We start from the raw sequence: 20,322 nt of genomic DNA on the forward strand, positions 1-20,322 counted from the left end.
AGGAGTGGTTTCGAGTGCCTTTCAGTGCCTGTCAGAGGTGTTGTCAGTGAAATGGGGTTTGACCAACTGCCTGTCTTCTCTTCCCTTGCTGCTGTACAGGTTGAATGACCCGAAGATGTCGGAAGCAGAGCGTCAGTCAATGGAAAGCGAACGGGCAGACTGCAGCCTGTTTGTTCAGGAGCTTCTACTGTCCACTTTGATGCGGGAAGAAAGTTCCTCCTCAGATGAGGATGAGCGGGGGGAGATTGCAGATTTTGGTGCTATGGGCTGTGTAGATATTATGCCTCTAGATGTTGCTTTAGAAAACCTAAATTTGAAAGAGAGTAATAAAGGAAACGAGCCTCCTCCACCTCCTCTTTGATGACATCCCACTTTGCAGACAGTGTCCTCTGTGCTGTATTTGCCAATGAAAGTGGACAACAACTATCTTGGGTTTGTTTTGGTGATTGTAATTTCAGGTCTGTCACTCTTGTTACATTGTGTACATTCAAAAGAAAGAGAGAAAAGATATATATGATAATCATTTCCACTTAACTAATTTTTACTTCTAGCAGGTAAATGTAGGTTGCAGTGCAGAGCAAAAAGCTCTGTGTCCTGTACCTTTGACATGCAAAAGGCTCTCCTAATACTCCACATTCAAACTGAAGAGGAAAAAAAAATGAAAAATCTCTAATGAAGCTGCTGTGTGTATTTATGAATATTAATGAATAAAAAATGCTTGGATGGTTTACCTTAACTACTGCATGATGTTTTTTGCAGCGTGCATGAGTTTTAGTGACCTTGTCATTTAAAAATTTAAATACAAGGAGTAAAACTATAAAACCCAAAGCTTTCCCATAATTCAAAGGTAACGTGACGAAAAGGTTAGTGCTCACTAGCAGTTTGTGGCCACAAAGTAGCTTTTGAATAAAATGTGACAGAATGACATCTTTATGTGCTGTTCCCACACAGGATGGAAACTCTGCAGTGGGATATATTGTTGTGACCAGGGTGTGGCATTTTGCTGTATGCGACCATTTTGTTGCCCTGTTAGCCATCACCTCAATGTGGAGTTGAACTTCATTTTATGCATCTGTAGGAGACACAACAGTAAGGCCACTGCTGGAAGCTACTGCAAGGGGCTTTTGTGTGCCCTAAAATCAAATGATGTTCACTTTTGTTTAAAGTTTTTCCTTTTTGTGGTTGTTAATTTTTTAATTGTTAAATATGTTTTATTCAGGTGTAGACAATTCATATATTCACTGTGTTTAAAAAAAGTTAACCTGGATCATGTTGTCTTAGTTTAAAAAGCCTTTCACAGTCTCAGTCATATTTTGAGTTATTTATGTATTTGCTTCATAGTTTGCAGAGACCTGTTGGTGTCAGGAGAGCTTGAGGATTTGGATTCCCAGATTGTCAGTATATTACAATTGAATTCCTAATGCTAACTTTAGCACCTTTTATTTATTGTTTCTTTTGGTTATTTTTGCTGGTATAAAAAAAAGTGGAAAAAAGCCTTTTAGTTAAATCATGCCACCTACATGCCTATACTGTTAACCCTGCTGGTTTGGAAAAAAAGAGTATGGTGTTCTTGTGCATAGAAGTTTACAGTAGCCCCAAGACAAGGACAGAAGGAGTATGTTTGGTTTTGGTTTTCTTTCCTTTTTTTTGTTCTGGGGTTTTTTTTTTTGAATGTAAAGTTAGATTATAAAAACAAAAGTGCACACAGCTTCTGATGAAAATTTAAACTAGGCTTATATCGTAATGGTGTTTTTCCAGATCTTTCTCACCTCCCCCCTCTCTCTTTCTCTGTATTCTTCCATCTCTGCAACAGTGCTAGCGTTTTAGAGTAAATTTACAGACTTGAACACCAGATGGTGTTCTCAGCAGAACTGTGACATGTATGCTAATCCAAAATAACAGCAGCAAAAAGAAGCAACCCCACAGACTGAAATTTAAGTTCCATTTTCCATTCCTTTTTTTTTAATCCTCAAATCCTGATTGTTTCCACATAGAGCAGTACTAGTTTTGTTTTCTTTTAGTCTCTGCAACAGAAAATGTTTCAAGGGAAACTTTACATGAGGCCTCTGGTTATCCTGAGAGTTACCCCCAGTAAGGACTTTTTTTATTGATTGTTGAGGATTTTCAAAAAATTTTCAAGCTGTAGTCTTTTCAAACACATCTTCTGCACATTACAGTAAGACACACGGTTCAATAAAGCATTTTCAAGACTGTTGTTCAGTTGATTTTCTTTGGTTTTGATGTATTATCCAGACAGTTTCATTCCAGAGATTTCTGCAAGTTGTCTTTAATTCCAACTGTATATAAAAGCAGTTCATGCAGAAATCCTGGGTGACTTACATAAACCTGTTGTAAAACCCTATGCTTTGGCAGTTGATGAAGTATGTAATCCTAAACTCTCACAGGTAGGTGAATTCAAGTTTCCCTAGAACAAGATACATTTAAAATAGCTCTCTTCAGTGTGCTACTTTGAATTGGTCTATGGCTGGTCTCCAGAGGACCCTTGCATGACTTCCACACTCCACTCCACTTGCTTTGAAGAAAACGCAAACCAGTATTATCCGTGTTTATTTAGAGACTGAATACATGCTGACTTGGATTTAAAGGTATTCTTGGGTACTACATTAACTCTTACCAATCTTCAGTTGTTTGGGGGTTTTTTAGGTTTAGAAATAATATGAAATGGCTACCAGGAAGGTGTTTATTCTAGTAGTCTGCTAGTTCCTATTTTTAAGGAAGTGTTTTTCCTTCACAGAGTAAGCTTTGTCAGGACACTATTTTGGGGGTATTTTCACACCATTTGTGTTTATTTTCAAGTTGCTCTGGGCTACAGTGAAAATAGCCATTGGGAACTTTGCAGGAGAATCCTACAGGGGGTTGTTGCCTTGTCCCTGTGGGGGGACAAAAACTGCCACCAAACCAGCCCCTGGAGCCACACCCCACCACAAACACCACCCTTTCAGAAAAGGGAGCCTGAGTACTTGGCACTTGCCAGATTCTTGGGAGTGGAGTAAAAGCTGCATCAGACACCAGTGGGTGTTGGTGAACTTGTGGTGCAGCTGGTGGGAGCCCTTGCAGAGGTTTTGATGCTGGATGTGGGCGCCTGTGGAGTGCAGGTTCGTAGCTGGGCTTGGGCAGGTGCTGGGTGTTGTGCGTGTGCGCTGCTCTGGCACAGGGCATCCCCCCTATTGCTGATGGTGCACCCGAGGCTGCCTCATCTTGTACTGCGCAGAGTGTGCCAGCTTTCCCCCTGGAGTAAGTCTTCAGCTAGATGAGGACCTGCCAAAGAGCCATTTGGGGCAAGGGGCAGGCAGCAGGGCATGTATTCGTTGCCACTGTTTTGTAGCAGCTGAAGGGATATGTAGACTTCTTTGAAGGTGTTGGGGAACAAGTCCAGCTAAACTGTCCCTGGAAAACTTGCTTGAAATTGCACTATGTTCTGTTTGTAACTTTTAATCTGCTTTAATTAGGGGTCTGTTGGGGTCTGTGCCAAAGACAGACATGAGGTGCTGTGATGAGCAATGAAAATATATCTTAACTTCCGTCTGCCTCAGATTTTACTTGCAGTTGTTGTGACCACCTTCCATCAATTCTCTGGGATGTTTAGGGGGTGGGGGGTGGTTCCATTTGGGGATTTTTTTTTTTCTCTTCCCCTGCCCTTACAAACCCTTCCTGAGGTAAGACCTTCCTTCTTGGGGTGGAGTTGTGTACCCAGGTAGCTGGTGGACATTGTAGCTTGGTCCAGAAACCAAACATCTAGATGTATGCACATTTTGCATTTTTGAGATGCTTGTCTGTTGGAAGGAGTAAAGGGAATTCTCTGTTACCAGCCAGAAGACCCAGGAGACAGAGATGCTCCACTGCCTCCTGGGACTCAGATGACCTGAAACAGGAAAGCAGTGAATACATTTGGTATATGAAGACTTGTCCAGTTAGTTACATCACTTCTTACTTAATCTTCCTTCTTCCCTGACATACCTGACCTTCACTTCCGGATCTGCCTGCTTTGCCAAATAAGTGGGATGCCTTGCTGTTTTGAGGCCCTTTTACTCTTTTAGGTCCTGAGGAAAAACCACTACATATGTGTCCCTAGTGCTGGTGCAAACTCCCCTACACTGTGGTGGTGTCCTGTGCTGAAGGGCTGAGTGACGTTATCCTCCCTGGCCACCCTGCAGTGCCTGAAGCCAGTCTGGGCTCTGCTTTGTTGCACAGAGGATTTTGAGACAGGCCTGTGTGCACGAAGATTTATTTGTAGATATTTATGTGCACTGCACTGTGCTCAAAGGTTTTTTTATTTTGGGGGGGTGGGGTGGGGGTGGGAACCGTGCAGCTTCTAGCTTGTGCTTCTGCCACATGTCCTTTAAACACAGCAGTAGCTGTTGCCTTCTGCAAGAACACCTAATACAGCACAAGGATAAACACACAGGATATAGTGGTAAAAGCAGGCAGGGGGGGCAGGTAAAAGCAGCTGTGTGGGGGTGTAGGAGAGGTACCACTGGAACACAACCTGCAGTACTGCATCCTCCCTGTTGGGCCAGCAACTGGAGGGATAGGGTGAGGGGTGGGCCACAGTTCCTCCCCCGCCTCCCCGTGGGGCAAAAGGGAGGGAGTAAACGGTATAGGGAGGTGACCATGGCCTTGTGGGAGTTGATGTGGAAGAGTCTGAGAGACAGGGAAGGGGGGGGGGGCGGCAGGAACAAGAGATGCTGTTGTGGATCAGCATGCTGGGGTGGGTGGCTCTGGGAAGGAAAAAAAGCACAGCAAAAGGAAGGAGCGGTTGGCAGTCGGGAAATGACAGGACAGCTGAGGGGATGATGGTCAGAGGCAGGAGATACTGAAGTAATAATGACCAAGATGAAGAAGAGCAACTGGACTGACAACCAGAGTGCACCACTATCAGCTGGCGGTGAGGCTCTGGCAGCTCCCTGTCTGCACCCTACACTGTTCATGACTCAGGAGAGAGCTGGCCGCCCCCTCTGGGGCTATACTGCCCTCCTCCCCAGCTGGCACACACCTCACCTCACCCCAGCCCAGTGTCCCGGGGCTCTCCCATCACTGCCACAGCCATGCTGCGGCCAGGGGACACGGGCAGGGGATCCTTGTCCTTCCACACCGCAGCCCCTGAGAGGCTGCAGCAGGGTCTTGGCGCATCCCTCTCAGACACAGCACATTGCGTGACACGCATGGGCCTAGTCCATCTTGCTGGCTGTTGCCTTCCCTTTTGGAACTTGCAGTGTTTACCCATGTCTGACACCACCTCCTCCTCCCACCCTGGATGGCAAAGCTGCTTACCAATGCAGAAAGGAAGGACAACTGTTTCTGTCCATATTAGAAGTGGTTTCCCACCCTCCCCTTCCTTTAGCTGCCTCTGTAGCTAAACTTCCATCATCAAGAGAAAATTGTACTACTTCTGCCATTTAGCCTTGGCCCTTTGAGAGGCAAACCAGGTCAGGCAATCCTTGCTGTGATGGGGCAGCCAGATCGGATACTTTACAGCAGAAGTCAGGAGGTTTATGGTTTCAGGTGGACTCCTGCTGCTGTCTGCCTGCTTTTCACCCTCCTTTCCACAGACCCAGGAAATGCATTTCCAAGATGCCATTGATATATCTAGGAATCAGACCAGCTGACACCAAAGCAGCCCAGGTGCAGCTATACTTTATAGAAAGTCCAATTTTTCTTCCTAGGTGTTCTAGAGTGACTGATTCTAAGTGCATTTAAAGGCAAGGTTTTTATTACCCATATTATTCCTACTCTACTGAGGTCCCTGTTAATCACCAGCTGGCTGCAAAAGCCCCCACCAGCTACCATCACCTCATACAGGGGAACAGTGCTTCAGGCTCAACCCAGTAACTTCAACAGGAACTGTACCTTGGCCTCAATTTATAACCAAGTATCAAATAAAGAAAAAACAAGCATTTACATTTTATATAAGCATTTATTTACAACTTGTTTAACAACTGTACACTATTCTGTCACCTTGGAAGCATTAGTGTATTTGACTGGGAAAAAATATTAAACCTTTTGATTCCAATGATCATTACTGAGTATTTTTTTTTTGTCTATATACAGGTATGTATATTAATACTGCTACCATGACAATCTGGTAGTTACACAATTCATAGATGAACTGAAATGGGAAATTAATGTTTTGACACTCTAGGAATCCATTCTTTTACAGAAAATATATCACTGGCAATTTCACAAACAGTTACTTTGATAACTGGTCAACACTTAGTTCAGGACCGTCAAACAAGCTGCTATAAAAAAGTAAAAGTTTCCTACACAGCACAAACGAAGTTAGTGTATCAGAGACATGCTGGAGCTCACCTCTGAATTTTGAGCTCGCAATCACTTCCTGACAGAGGTGCTAGGCTTATCTAACTAAAGTAGCCAGCTCACTTGCTGAAAGTTACTGGCTACACCTGACATCTTTCTGTTGCATTAGTGAACTCAAACAATTTTTGTCAAGCTAAACACAAATACATACAAATGTCTTCAGGCTCAAGAACAAACGATACTTCGTCTCTAATTTGCACAGACCACTTGGAGAAATGAGGTACTGCTTGGCTTCACCTTGGGACACCTGTGCAGGCAGGTGCACAAAAACACAGCCATCCCCTCCTGCCCTGCACAGAGCCCCTGAGTTCAGGGATCCTGCACCCAGCCTGGCTTGGGGCAGAGTGTGGTCCCAGCCGGAGCAGCACTTGCAAATGAGAAACACACCATGACTTTAACACCCAACAAAAAGAAGTTTTTCTAGTAACGCTTGCCCTGACACGTTAACAAGGGACCTGGAAAGACACAAATCCTTTAGCTCTCTGCTGGACTCAGTCTGATGAAAGTGCTGCTGCCTCTGCTGCAGGAATACTGACTTGTCACCACCAAATCCCAGATCCTGCCTGCAGGTCACGTCAGACTTCACTGTCCCAGATCCTGGTGGACCAGGAAAGACATATCCCCCATCCAGGAATCTTTCCAGACCACTGTCAGCCAGAGCACCTGGCAGCCACAGGCTCCCTCATCTGGTATGGTATCCAGAAGGGAACATGCCACACACTTCTCACTGGGATCTTAATGCTTATCCTTCCCTCTCCCGCAAAGTCTGCTTGAAGCCCATTCCTACCTGCCCTTCCCTTCACCGGGTAGCACAGACCCCCTGTGGAAACAGAGGTGGGGACATGATCTGTCTTCTCTCCAAGTCATTCTGAACAGTGCCACTGGCACAGCGGGTGTCAGGATCCCTGAGGACTGAACACACGCAGGCAGCTCAGTGTGAGAGGAGCAGCTCTGTCCAGAGCCCCACTTGATGGGCCAGGGATGAGGCACACACCGTGTTTTGTGACCAGAAGTGACTGCAGAGACTAGTGGACACATCATTTCTCCAGTATGGGGGTGCTTACATGGAAAATGGGTCTGGTGGTTATGCTACCGCCTGAATAAGCAAAACTATTCTTGGAGTAAGCAGAGGACATACGTGTTAATATTTTTGCAGGATTAAGATCCAAGTGAGCAAGAATGGGGTTTGTCTAGAACTGGGCTTAAACCAAGCCACTTACAGTACTCATCATTCAGACTCTCTCCAGATTTTCCAGCTAGTCCTATGGCTTAAAAGCCCCCATCTCCATTTGTTACATACTAACTCCTATATAATAAACCTCTTAACTACAGCACTCCCTCAACTTCTGAATCTTACCAGTACTGGATGTCCAATACAAAACAAAGATACAGTAGTACAAATGTGCAGATATTTAAGAATATTAAATAAGCAGCTTTTTAAATTAATATAGGCAGTACAAAGCATTTGAGTTACACTGTCTACATATGGCAAATCTTATAGCTAAACTTCACAATACAAAGAAACAGCCAAGCTAGTGCAATTGGAAATTAAATAGCTAAGACTGCGATAAGGAGAAAAAAAGAAAAAAAAATGGTACAGATAGAAGATAAACGACCCAAATTATAAACTGGCAAGGACAGTCTGGATAATACTGAAAGTGTAGACGGCTTTCATACTTATCTCCATTCATGTTCTTTCCTCAGATTGTTTTAACAATTGTACACAGATTGAAAAAAAAGTTTCTGAAAGAAACCAACAACACAGCTAAAATGTAGAGATTAAAATACAACAGCCACAAACTACTGTGTATATACATAGTAAGGAAGCAGGCAGTGTCTGTGAACAAAATACCGCCCGGTAGTTTGCCTGGCTCGGAGATAATCAGATGAACCTTGCCTGGTTTTCTAAGGAAGATGGGATGGCCAAGCAGCAATTCATTAGTCATTTCTCCTGGTAAAACATCTCCTTCGCTTTAATTATTTAAACATTCAAAGTGGATCCTTTAAGGGTGCAGGTGCTTTGAAATTTTAACAGTGGCCAAAAGGCGTTTTTAGGAACTCATTAAGACTAGATTTTTATAGTTCAGTATATGAAAATGTTGCAGGAAGTCTGTGTGTTAATATTGTTAATCAGAATTAAATAAAGTGGACAAGCAGAAGTAAAATGAAGAGCTGACAGTGCTCTGTCAGTTTGCAGAACGCCTCCTGTTGAATTCTGAATACTGGATTTCCTCTCTTCTAGCCTCATAGGAGACTTTTTGTGAAGAGGAGGAGTAAATGGAAGCGGGAAATGGGAAAGCCACTCCCCAGGATGGTAAGCTTCTCTGCAAGTAGATCTCCCTTTGAAATCAGATGGCCATGAGTCTTAAGTGTAGAACTGGTTAAGTTTTGGTTATGCAGTCTGGACAGAAAAGCAAGTCATGCACTGAACAGTCCCTGTTATAATAATGCTGCAGGTCATGCAACCACATCACTGCAAATAAAAGAATAAAGAAGAAAGTTAAAAAGCAGATAACATATTACTGTTTAAAAAAAAACAGAGAACAGAACAGGTATTTTTTAGAGCAGTTTAGTAAGGCCGCCTCTACTTAAAGTTGTGCAAATTCACAGGGAAAACATCTTTGCCAGAGCCACTCTTCAAATTAACAGGAAAGTTACACACCAATAATTGGAAAGAGCAATAAACCAGCCTTGAACAGTATCTCAATTTAGACATAATTCAGACAAATTTAAACACTTCTGAGTAAAGTCCTTCAGGGCACCATTCTCAACTAACACAGCTATGGAAACTAAGTTTACAGAGCAAGGAAGAAGTCTCAGGTATTCCTGCTGTCTGTGAGTACAGCAGTTAAAAAACTAAAGCAATATAAAGTGAAAGATGCCTGTCCAATACTGCATGTGGTGATATACTACAAGACAAGCAGGGTCATAATGACTCTGTCTGACCCTTCAAGCTCTGAGCACCACAGAAGACTTTAAGCATTTATGTTTCATCAAAGCTCATCCTGTGCGTGAGGCTACAACAGCATCACTGCTACACTACACTGGCAAGTTCTATTCATCGCATGCAAATACAGGTTTGAATCACAAGAAAATATTATGTATTCCTGTTAAAATAAGCTGAGTAGGAGCCACTGAGCAGTCCAAAGAGCACGTCACAATGCTGTGGAAGTCAATCTAAGTTTGGAAGAGAATTGGAGAGGTTGGCATATTTCTCCATCCTTGCTGATGCACCCTCTTTCTTGGCCACTGTAAGTGGATAGGTGGAATGCTTTACTAACACAGCTACGGTGTTTTCAGCTTCCCCAAGTAACACAAACACCCCTACACAGCATGGCACAACACTAACGGCTAGTTCTCATTTTCGCATTGCACTCACTGTGACGTTACAAAGAACAAAATAGCTTCACCAGACAGAAATCAAAGCATGCAAACTGTTTCTCTCCCCATTTCCTTCTCCTTAGTATTGCACTGGTCAAAAATGATTCTAAGAACAGTTCTTATGACAGGAAAATCCAGGTTAAATAGATAAGGAAGAATATTTCTAACTAAACTCAAGGACTTATTGCAAAAAAAAATGTCATTCCGCTACAAGTCTTGCAGCTTACGTATCCCTCTTTTTCCTCCTTCTCATTCACCAACGCAGAACGCTAACCATAGATGAAAAACAAATAGAAACATAGAGACATAAATCAAATGGAATAAAAATTCAAAAAAATTAACACATTCAATACATTCAAAGCAGACCTCGAGAATGTATTTTGAGTAATCATTGTCTGTTAAGCTTGCTTGGCACTGCTTGGGTGCATAAATTTACAGAGTTCAGGATTAATAATATGAAGATTACTGTAGTTAAATTAGTAAAATTATTACTGTATTTACCATAATAAAAGATTACCATAGTAAAAAATTAAAAGTTCAAGCTACATAAGCATGTATATATTCTATTGTGCATATATGAATATAGCCTATTCCTTTAGCCTCACCTGGCTAATACTTAGTTCAACTTATTATTTAGTAGCACTTCAAGTGTCCTGTTGCACATAAACAGAAATGACCTTGTAGGTTTCTCTTTGAGTCAATAGTACTTTTGAGAGATCTTGTAAACTCAGGACAGTATATGCTCCTTCAAGGATATAATAAATTGGACCTGCTCAAGCGGGTCCAGAAGGCCATGAAGATGATCAGGGGCTGCAGCACCTCCCCAGTGAGGGCAGGCTGAAAGAGTTGAGGTTGTTCAGCCTGGAGAAGTCTCTGGGGAGACCTTATTGTGGCCTTTCAGTACTTAAAATGGGCTACAGGAAAGACGGGGAGGGACTCTTTAACAAGGAGTGTAGTGATAGAACAAGGGGTAACAGTTTTAAACCCAAAGGGGGTAGATCTAGATTAGATATTAGGAAAAAATTCTTTACTGTGAGGGTGGTGAGGCACTGGAACAGGCTACCCAGAGAAGCTGTGGATGCCCTAACCCTAGAAGTGTTCAGGGCCAGGTTGGATGGGGCTTTGAGCAACCTGGTCTAGTGGAAGGCGTCCCTGCCCATGGCAGTGGGATTGGAACTAGATGATCTTTAAGGTCCCTTCCAATCCAAACCATTCTATGATTCTATGAAATCCATCTGACAGTGCCCTTTCCTGACTAGAAATTCTAATCTTGATCTAAAAAAACCTGTCTCTCGATTTCTCTTGGAGAACTCAAAATTAACCAATATATTTTGAAGCTACCTGTTGAGGCAGCAACATTTCAGAAGACAACAGAGATGTGAGATGTGAGGGTAAATTCACACAGCATAACCTGTCATTACTTCTGCAGGATCTTCAGAAAGAGACAGTTTATGCAACAGATGATGTGTCTATAGAGGAGTGACTTTCTCTTACTTCCTTACCTTGCCAGTCCAAAATATTCCAGCTGTAAGTAGAAGGCTTTTTGCCAGCCTGGGGCATTATTTCTTAGTAAGGCATTTCCCTTCAATATTCAGTGCCCAGTCTCACTAGCTGTACTTCATTACAAGTGGTCATCCATCCCTTAAAATCTTAACTTCCCACTGTCCTATTCTGGCTTTTTGAACACGCAGAAGTGACTGGGACAACTCCAGCACATCGAAGCCACAAAAAGGATGGCAGCCTTTTTCACTAACGTAGCCAGCTTGGAGGTACTTACCAACACAAGAACTTTTAATTCAAAGCACTGCTCACAAAAGTTAAATCTGATATTAAAAAAACAACCACAAAACCCAGCCACTCATCCTCTCTGAGCAACTACTTTTTTCCTGTTCAGTCTATGTTTGGTCCCAAGATGGACCAGGCTTTCCGTAGCCAACAATCTTCTGTCTGTAAGCAGTACTTTGTAACGCAATCACCAAAGCTATCAGAACAATGCAGTCTGCTCACTTTCAAGTCTAACACTAGACACTCTTCCCAAATAATTCTACCAAGCTTCAGCTTTGAAGTAACTGCCTCCAGATTTCTCTTCCTGCAGACTTCCTAACTTCATTACTTACTGGCTTCTTACCGCTGAAGTTTGTTTTTCTTTCTGTATCTATTCTTTCTGTGTCTTCCTCCATGGTATTTCCTTTAGATTTCTTAAAGGAGCCTTTCAACACAGCATCTTTCAGAGCTGTATTAACACCACTTTGCATTTTTGTAACTATTACAACCAGAGAATACAAAGCAGACTAAAAGTTATAAGAATTGTGGCCTTGTAATGTCATGCTTGTAACTATTCCAAGATTTTACTGATACTGCTGAATAAAAGCTTTAAAATCTCTCTTGAAACCACTGATACGTCCAGAAAATAGGTTTACTCTCCTGCTTACTAATCTTTGGTGACTGAGAACTATAATAGCTGCTTTACAAAATCTTAAAATACATAATGAATATTATATTCAAATCCAAATCAAAAGTCTGATGGTCTCACTACAGCTATTTTATAACTCCATAAATATTACACCATTTAGGATTTTCTCTTAAAATTCTGCTCGTTTTCATGACCATGCTAACAACACAAGCATGCTAACAAGCTAACAGTTGGCCTTTATGTTAATTTTCTCTTCTCTTAAAGTTAGGGATAACCATTAGGGATTCAAGTTCCATTTGCAGAATAAGCTATCCTATGCCTGTGGAAATACTTGCTTTTACAGTATTTCAGATTTGTGCCATGCTACAGTAGTTAACAGCTCTCCAAAGTGCTGACAAATAACCACTTTTGTAATGATTAAAATAACCGTGTTGCTCTTTCTGAAATGTGATATTCTAACTTCACCTGTTAGTAAAGGACCTCTCCAATGCAAAGCAATGAATAAAGTCACCACCAGACAGGAAAGGCTTCGCAACTGTCCTGGATTTCCCTCTACTAGCAATGCTTTTCATGTTGTATGATCAATCTCTGAGATCCAAAACAACAAGACAGCAGGAAGAAATTTTTATCTGACAAACGGAACCTGCTTGCACTCTAGAACCAACATGCAGTGCAAATGAGACTGAAGGATATGCAGTTTTCCAAATGACTTTATACACACAGCAAACGCAGCAGAGGAAATTCCTGATATGCCACCAGAGCCAACTAATGCAGATATCTGCTTCAGTACAGTCCTGCATTACCTTGGCAAGTCCTAAAAGCAAAGGTTAGAATCTGGGCCATAGTAAAGTTAACAGCAAAACCAGTCCCTAGCAACTGATAGATGAGAACTTTAATTACTGCAGTTATCATGAGCTCCTACTGATCCACTGACTACAATCTGACACCAGAACAATTTGTCTGGGAAGCTGCCTTGGCTATACTGCCAGGTGTTGCCTAAATGCCCCATGGGGCTATATGGTTTGTCAAGTTTTCTAGAGCTCCTCAACTGACATTCATTCATTACCTAATTCAATGAGCTGACACATTTAAAAAATGAACTTTGTGTCCCAAAATTTCAATGAATCCACAAATGTAAAGCCAAGGCGAAACAGAAGACAAAGCCAGATAAGTCCTCAACATCTCCAAACAGTGCAAGGAAGCTGGCAGCAGAGTCATAATCTCTGGGGGTTCACTGTACCAGATGCAAGAAGTCTAAGGCTGCTGTGGCTGATAATGACAGCTGCTGCCGCCTTATTCACATAGGTAAAGCCTCTGATACTTAATTAACTGCAATTCAAAATTAATTAAAAAAAACCCAAACCAAAACCCAGCTCCAAAAGCTCAGGTTCTGTTTAATTTTTAAATTAAAACCAAAAAACAAAATGGTGAAAGACATACTGCTCTTCAGATTTTTGTACTTAATAGTTGCTTTCATCTGCCTCCTCCACCTTCAAACTGAAGAAATCACCCCTTGGTTTTACTTACAGCCTGCAGATTCACTGACAAACTTCTGCTCCTTTTCTGGACTTCCAGAGAAAAGAAAGGTCACAGGAGCAAGGCAGTGCAATCAGTCATGCCAGGACATTTTCTTGATTCCTTGTAAGTGACAAGCTGGAGGTATGGTTAGGATCCTACCTAGAAACTGACATCTGCCACAAGCCAATAATATGATTTGGCTTGTGGAGGTGTTCTGAGCACAAGTGAGGTTCGTTACTTGCTCGTACACCAGCTTAGGAGATAATGCAAGATTTCACTTCTTTCTCCAGATGCAAAGCACAAAGTCAAAACGCAGTGCTCTTGCCAATACAGAAGGGAGCTGGACTGCTCAGATTTGGGAGGGGACATGTGTCTGGGCTGTGTGCAGTTTGTAAGGTTCAAAACCTCATTAATTGAATTTCTTGCTTACCTGATCTTTACATTTAAATTGTTATAACAATTCACCTCTTCATTTTAACAGAATGCTAAATGTATCATACTGCTAGTACCAGGTAATACAACTGTTCTAAGGAAGGGCTTCGGAAAAGGTTTCTTTCTAAGTGCTTGATTTCCTGAGATCACATTTCAATCATAATCCAGCTATCAAACTACTTCTGTAGGTGACATCCCTGAAGCATGACTACTTAGCTTAGAAGAAAAAACACAACTTCAAAGTATTTCTTGACAGAGTAACCTCTTTTAGCTATTTATTTGCACAATACTAGTGAGGAAAATGCCTGCAAAATTTGCTAAACTAGCTTTGGCGATACTGAAGTTTAACAATACAATATTACTGCAAAACACAGAGTCCACATTCTACCTAAAACACATGTGCAAAAACCCATAAGGAGTCAGTATTACATAGCTGACTGAGTGCAAAAATACCTCCCTCATCAATCCTTGCAAAAAGTCAAAATGTCGGGCAAGAATAAAAATCTCTATAAAATGCGTAAAATTCAGGTACTGTTTTGCTTCGTAAGAACAAGAAAAATTAGCCACATTCAGGACAGTATTCCTCCAAATCACTAACTAGAAGAAAACCAAGTGGTGAAATTAAAATATTTTCCAATTACCAAAGCTACAGAAAATGTCAACACACCAAGACATCCCAGAAGCTGCTAAGTGGATAGTCTTATATACTAGAGAACTGAACAAAAGCTACTTGCACATGTCAAAATACCGAGGACTTTAAGATTGCCAAATCCTCTTAAGTTTTCTTGACAGCTTGCACACACCACTTACTATTTAAGATCATCATAAAGCAGTAATAGGAATATTCACTGTTAATTCTTGCATACATAATGAATATAAAATTGCCGGTGTTCCTTACATGAACAGGAAAACACAGAAAACTTGCCAAAGCATTACTGCTCTCTCAAGTGACATCAGAAAAGGACAAGATTACCATTTGCTTATTTACAAACAGATAATGAAAAGCATCTTGTACCCATTATATATTTTCTTCATTTTACAATATATAAAGCTGTGTGCTCCAGTTCTTTATTCCCCTTTGCACTGTGGGTGGCACACACAACCTTTAAATCAGATCACCTCAGTTTTCACAGCACTTACAAAATAAATGTTATGATCCAAGTAGTTACGTGTTGCTATCAAGAAAATTAGGAACTTGAATATTCTTTTCTGTAATGTCTTATCAGATGTGCTAACTTAACTCTCCACAGAAGTATATGAACTAGACTGCACACACATCGTTTAAGACCAGAAACTAAGCTTCAGCTCTGAACAATGAAAAATATTTGTTCATTTAACTGTTACCTTTTATTGGCATTGATTGAAAGCTCTCAGAAAGATTATTCTGGGTAGATCTTCAGCCCAGTGCTCAGGAACGTACTCTAATGAACCCGTCAGCTATTTTATCACTGCCCTGGAGAGCCTTTTCTCTTTAACCTCAATATGCAGGGTTTTTTTGTAGCTTAGCAGGGCAGGATATAGCATTAGTTTAATAATTACCACTACAATTTTGATGTAAATGGTCTTTGTTGCCCCAGAAAAAGTGTTCGTAAAAGCTTCTTAAAAGTATCTAATGTACTGAGAGAATTCTGTTTTATGAAGTTTTTTTGCTTATATTCTTTTATTACTGAAGATAAGACAGACAGCATTCACTGGTAACTCATCTATACATGTGCTTATTCCCTGTAGTCACACTCTGAGCCCCTTCTTTTTCTTAACACCACACTACTTTCATAGCTACATATTAAGCAAGGAAAATAATGAAGCTGAACCCTTTCAATAAAGAAGCTGTTCTTGTGAGAGAGAAAGTTTAATGATGTTCACCACCTGCATTCATCCACACCCAAAGATTAAGAATAGATGTATGCAGCAAATAATAGAAGTAAAACACTGAAGAACAAGGAATTAAATTCCTGATGATTACCATTAGAAGACAGAACAAATGACTTACTGGAACTGGATAGCAACACAGTAGTATATTTCTGTAAGATTGCAGTATATTTTTAGATTTTTATAATCAACAGAAATTGTGGGAAATACCAGGATTTCTACAAGTTTGCAGATTCTCAAAAGACAAATGCTTGTTCAATCTTGCCTAACAATTACTATGAGCAACAGTAAAGCACAGATTCAGTATTAGTCTTGCTTTGGTCTTTGATGCTATATAATGATGCTCTATATTCTTGAAGGGAACTATAGAAAACACTTGAGTGTCTTATCTCAAGGGAAATGGAAAGACCAACCAGAACTACAAAGCAGAAGATAAAAGCCAACAACCACCAAGAAGCAAAAGAAACCATGAGAGATAAGAAAGTAAATGCTAAAAACGAGGCTTCTAATCAGCGTTTGTTCATCTCCTAACCATCAGAGGTATTTGCCAGTCATCAAAACTTTGGAGGCAAAATGGTAAAACAGATGTTAAAATAATAAAAGCAAGTAGTTTCGTGTGCAGATTGTGTTCAAGTTATTTAATACCTGCACCTAATTAATAGCAACAGGAAATTAAATTATTAGACAAAATTAAGAGATAAAACTTCCCGTTAAGGTCCTGCTATTCCTTGCTTTCACAAATAGGCTTTAGCAGTTTGGTAACAGACAGAGCCAGCCACATGAAAGTAAACATAGAGCTTTAGGTATTCTTGGGTTCTTTCTCTGGTTGATATAAAATGCTGTAATCTCAGAAAGAACATCAAATTTTCTCAGAGAAGTGATTTTACTTGCTCCTGTTTGCACATGGCATGTGGTAATGAGTTCTTCAAATGACTAGAATGGATTGCACAGTAAGATCAGTAAAAGATGTCCCACACAAACTGTGGTCATCTTGCTAGGTAACACATATGATTTCTTGTCCCTTTAGTATTCTGTATCTCAGTAAGAGAGAGCAAAACGTGTATCAGACCACTGAGCTTCAGAAATTGTCCTAAACTTCCATCGTTACCTTTCTGCACAAGAAGATACTTTCACTCTCTTACCTAATCTTGCAAACATAGCCCAGACATGTCATACGTTGAATAAGTAAAGAGAATTTTTAGAAAATCATTTTTTTCCAAATGTGAGGAATAAAAGACAAAATCTATATGCAGTTAATAGACTTCAGCATCTGTTTTCATATTACTGGGGGAAAAAAAAAATCAGAACTGATAATTTTTTTCAGACATACACTGAATGCATTTCTTAGCCTAGATTAAAACAGATGAGGTATTTGAGGATAAAACAGTACCTAAAAGTGTTGTTCACCTGTTCCTTACCCTTTAATCTAGGTGTGCTTGTTTTAATTATCCTTTGCTCATTCCACCCAAGCTGTGAATTAACATAGAGCTTCAAATGATTAATAAATGCAAGTATGTCTTTTCTCTAAAGGGATTTATGAAAAAATGTCTTCACTTGGGAGAGCATTAAAATAAGGTAAAAGAATACATTTATAAACCAGACTGCATGTGCATTAGGTCCAAACAGTCTCTAAATGAAAAATATTTAAAACTGAATCACGACAAAATGTATGTATATGAAACTTTCAACCAATACTCAGATCCTCTGTGCCCATCAACTATTTGACAAAAATGATAAGGAGAGCATAGAATTAGTCAGGGAAAAGGCAGAACGTTGTAGGAACAGAACCTAAATTAATAGTAGGGGCCACCATCCACCCCACTGATCAACATGAAGGTGCTACAATCAATTACGTACAATTAACTAGCTACACGCTAAAAAGGCAGTACAACAAATCACAGCCAGTTTCCAACAAAGTCAGCAACAAACTCACCTGAAGGCACTGGTACCATTAGTAAGGCAACTGATACAATTATACCCTGAATCAATATATTAAAAGCAAGTCTTTTAGTAGGGGATGATAACTGGAATACAATAACATCAACAATATTAACTGGGGCCTTGATCCATTATGTACTGTTCATCCATAATTATAAAATTTTAAAACAAATGTCTTTTTTAAATGGATTATGCAGTAGCATATTAGAGCATTCTAAATATTTCTCAACCTTTTTATAATACATATTAAGCATACACTTGACCAATAAGAGTGGAACAAACCATTTGAAAACACTCAGTTCTGCCAGCAAAAGAGGTAACACCAGCAGATAAAGAAAAACCTGAAAAAAATCATCCTGCTTCCCTATTAAATGCCAAGAATAAGAGCAAACTTTGCATGTAGGAGTTTTTAAAAAAAAAATAATTATTTTTGCCATTGGTAAGTTTTTTAGTAGCAAATCTATTTCACAATAATATACTAATTTTGCATTTCTGTACTGAGTTTTCAGCATTTTTTTAAAGCAACAGGTTAGCACATGAAATAAAAAGCCTAATTCCCTTTGAACAAAGACAGTCTTATAAAGCATAGCAACCCTTATAGGTACAAACGTATCAACTGTGACAAGAAATTTACATTGTTACACAGCCCATATGAGGCTTTTCATAAGAGACCAGGCTTCAAACAAATAAGACTCTGTTATTATACAGCACTCCTCTAGATGTTTTCAAAACTTTGGCACCTTTAAAAAATGCAGAGAGAAAGAGATGGACTCCAAAAAAATATAAGCAAAGGGCATTACAGAACAATGAGAAACCATAATAAAACCCTTTCCTGAACTGTAAAATAATAGCAGTAACAAGAGAGAAAGAGAAAGGATGCTGGTTGATTTTCCTTGAATGTTCTCACTTGCAACAGAAGTGGCCTGGATCACAGGGCAGTTTTCTTTCTAAGGGCAAGGCTTCTCTACCTTGCTGTTGCCGGCTGGACATGACCAGGGTAAGATCTCCTTGTGCTCGTGGCTTGCCTTTGTCTAGCCAGGAAGGACTGTCCTGAGCCTGTACTAGCCAGTCTATCTTCTGCTGCTTTTTTATGCAGAGTCATTCCCTATGGACAAAGAGAAACTTCTCAGTGAATACCAACACACAACACTGAACAGCTTTATTCATTTACATTTTATTAACTCCTTCTTCACCAACATTGACTAAGCTATTTTGAATTTCAAACATATTTTCAAGGATAAAGTTAAGATATTCTTCCTAGTTCTTTGTGTGTTCTCTTCCCCCTGCACCCCGCCATTATAGTCTGGTTTTGGAGTAACCATTGAGAGACAGGTCCCCCAGTGTCCCAGATCTGAACATATGCTTCTCTACATAAACACATGGTAACTGGGTAAGTCTTTTCAAAAGCACTTCCCCTCACCACCCTTGCCCTCCCCCCCCCCCCCTTCAGCATGTTGAGCTAGAAGAGTACTTGTCTTCTGAAAATAATTTAGGTGTTGTCATCCTCTGTGAAAATACCAGCTCACATGGCAGGAGCACATCTTGAGAGAAAGTATGTTTTCAGCAGGAGTAAATGCAAGGAGGAAACAAGGGAAGCTGTGATGGGTTGTGTAGCTGTGTATAAAAGCAGAGGCTAATGAGAGAAAGAGGGACAAAGCTATCAATGCTCATCTTAGCGTTCATGACAGGCTACTAAACCACAGCTCTTAGCTCAGGTTTCTCTTCCGCTTATCAGTGGCACTAATGTCATAAAACTGGTCAAGGACACTAGTCACTTGAAAATGCCTTCAATATTTAAAGGATTCAAGCATTCTTCTTAAGTACCATTTTTGGCTTACTACTCCATGGGCATAACAAGGACGTAGAACAGCAAGAAGAAAACTCTTCCAAGGGAAGACAGAAAGGAGGAATTTGAACTCTGTGATGAAGCAGAATGAAACATGAGTGTTACACATCAGGGATTCTTTCTATCTGAAGAACAGTTCCAATGCAGCCACACTCTGCCAAAGGTAAGTCTTGAATACATTTGACAAAGGTGAAAAAATTCCCGGCATACAGGCCCAGCAAAAGCTGTATGGCTGCCCAGATGACTGGTTTGAATATGGTTTGAATAATTTAAGTGAGGGTCTTGCCCCTGTGCTCACCCTTTGCATGGGGCTAAACTTGCACCCAAGTTGAAGGGGTCGTTTCTCAGAACACTTACTGCAGCAAGTAAGCTGTACTGCTTTTCTTGTGCCCCTTTATTAGAAACAGCTGGAAGATTGAAGACTGGAGAATCAAATAAAGTAAATTTGAGCACTGTATCTCAGTGTAACAAAAGGGCTGGAATTACAAAATAGTAATCTGAGGTATCCTTCCCTCTAGAAAGTCCATTTCTGGTTTTAAAACTTGAAAATAATGAACACATTCTTTTTCATTTAGTTCAAGGTTATCAC

At 40.5% G+C, this 20,322-nt stretch overlaps 2 protein-coding genes across 5 annotated transcripts in view; one reads left to right on the forward strand and one right to left on the reverse strand.

The window, feature by feature from the left end:
- The window catches only part of KCMF1 (potassium channel modulatory factor 1), a 54,975-nt gene extending 54,239 nt beyond the window's left edge, over positions 1 to 736 (forward strand). For both annotated transcript variants that reach the window (XM_075020714.1, XM_075020715.1), the window contains exon 7: positions 100 to 736. In XM_075020714.1, the coding sequence (XP_074876815.1) occupies positions 100 to 361 (262 nt within the window). In that variant the 3' untranslated portion in view covers positions 362 to 736. The remainder of the gene's footprint in view (positions 1 to 99) is intronic.
- A 5,179-nt stretch (positions 737 to 5,915) lies between these two features.
- HOOK3 (hook microtubule tethering protein 3) overlaps positions 5,916 to 20,322 on the reverse strand; it is a 104,683-nt gene continuing 90,276 nt past the window's right edge. For all 3 annotated transcript variants that reach the window (XM_075020731.1, XM_075020730.1, XM_075020729.1), the window contains one exon: positions 5,916 to 18,992. In XM_075020731.1, the coding sequence (XP_074876832.1) occupies positions 18,852 to 18,992 (141 nt within the window). In that variant the 3' untranslated portion in view covers positions 5,916 to 18,851. The remainder of the gene's footprint in view (positions 18,993 to 20,322) is intronic.

Source organism: Buteo buteo, chromosome Z (genome assembly GCF_964188355.1).
Source record: "Buteo buteo chromosome Z, bButBut1.hap1.1, whole genome shotgun sequence".
NCBI classification, from domain to species: domain Eukaryota; kingdom Metazoa; phylum Chordata; class Aves; order Accipitriformes; family Accipitridae; genus Buteo; species Buteo buteo.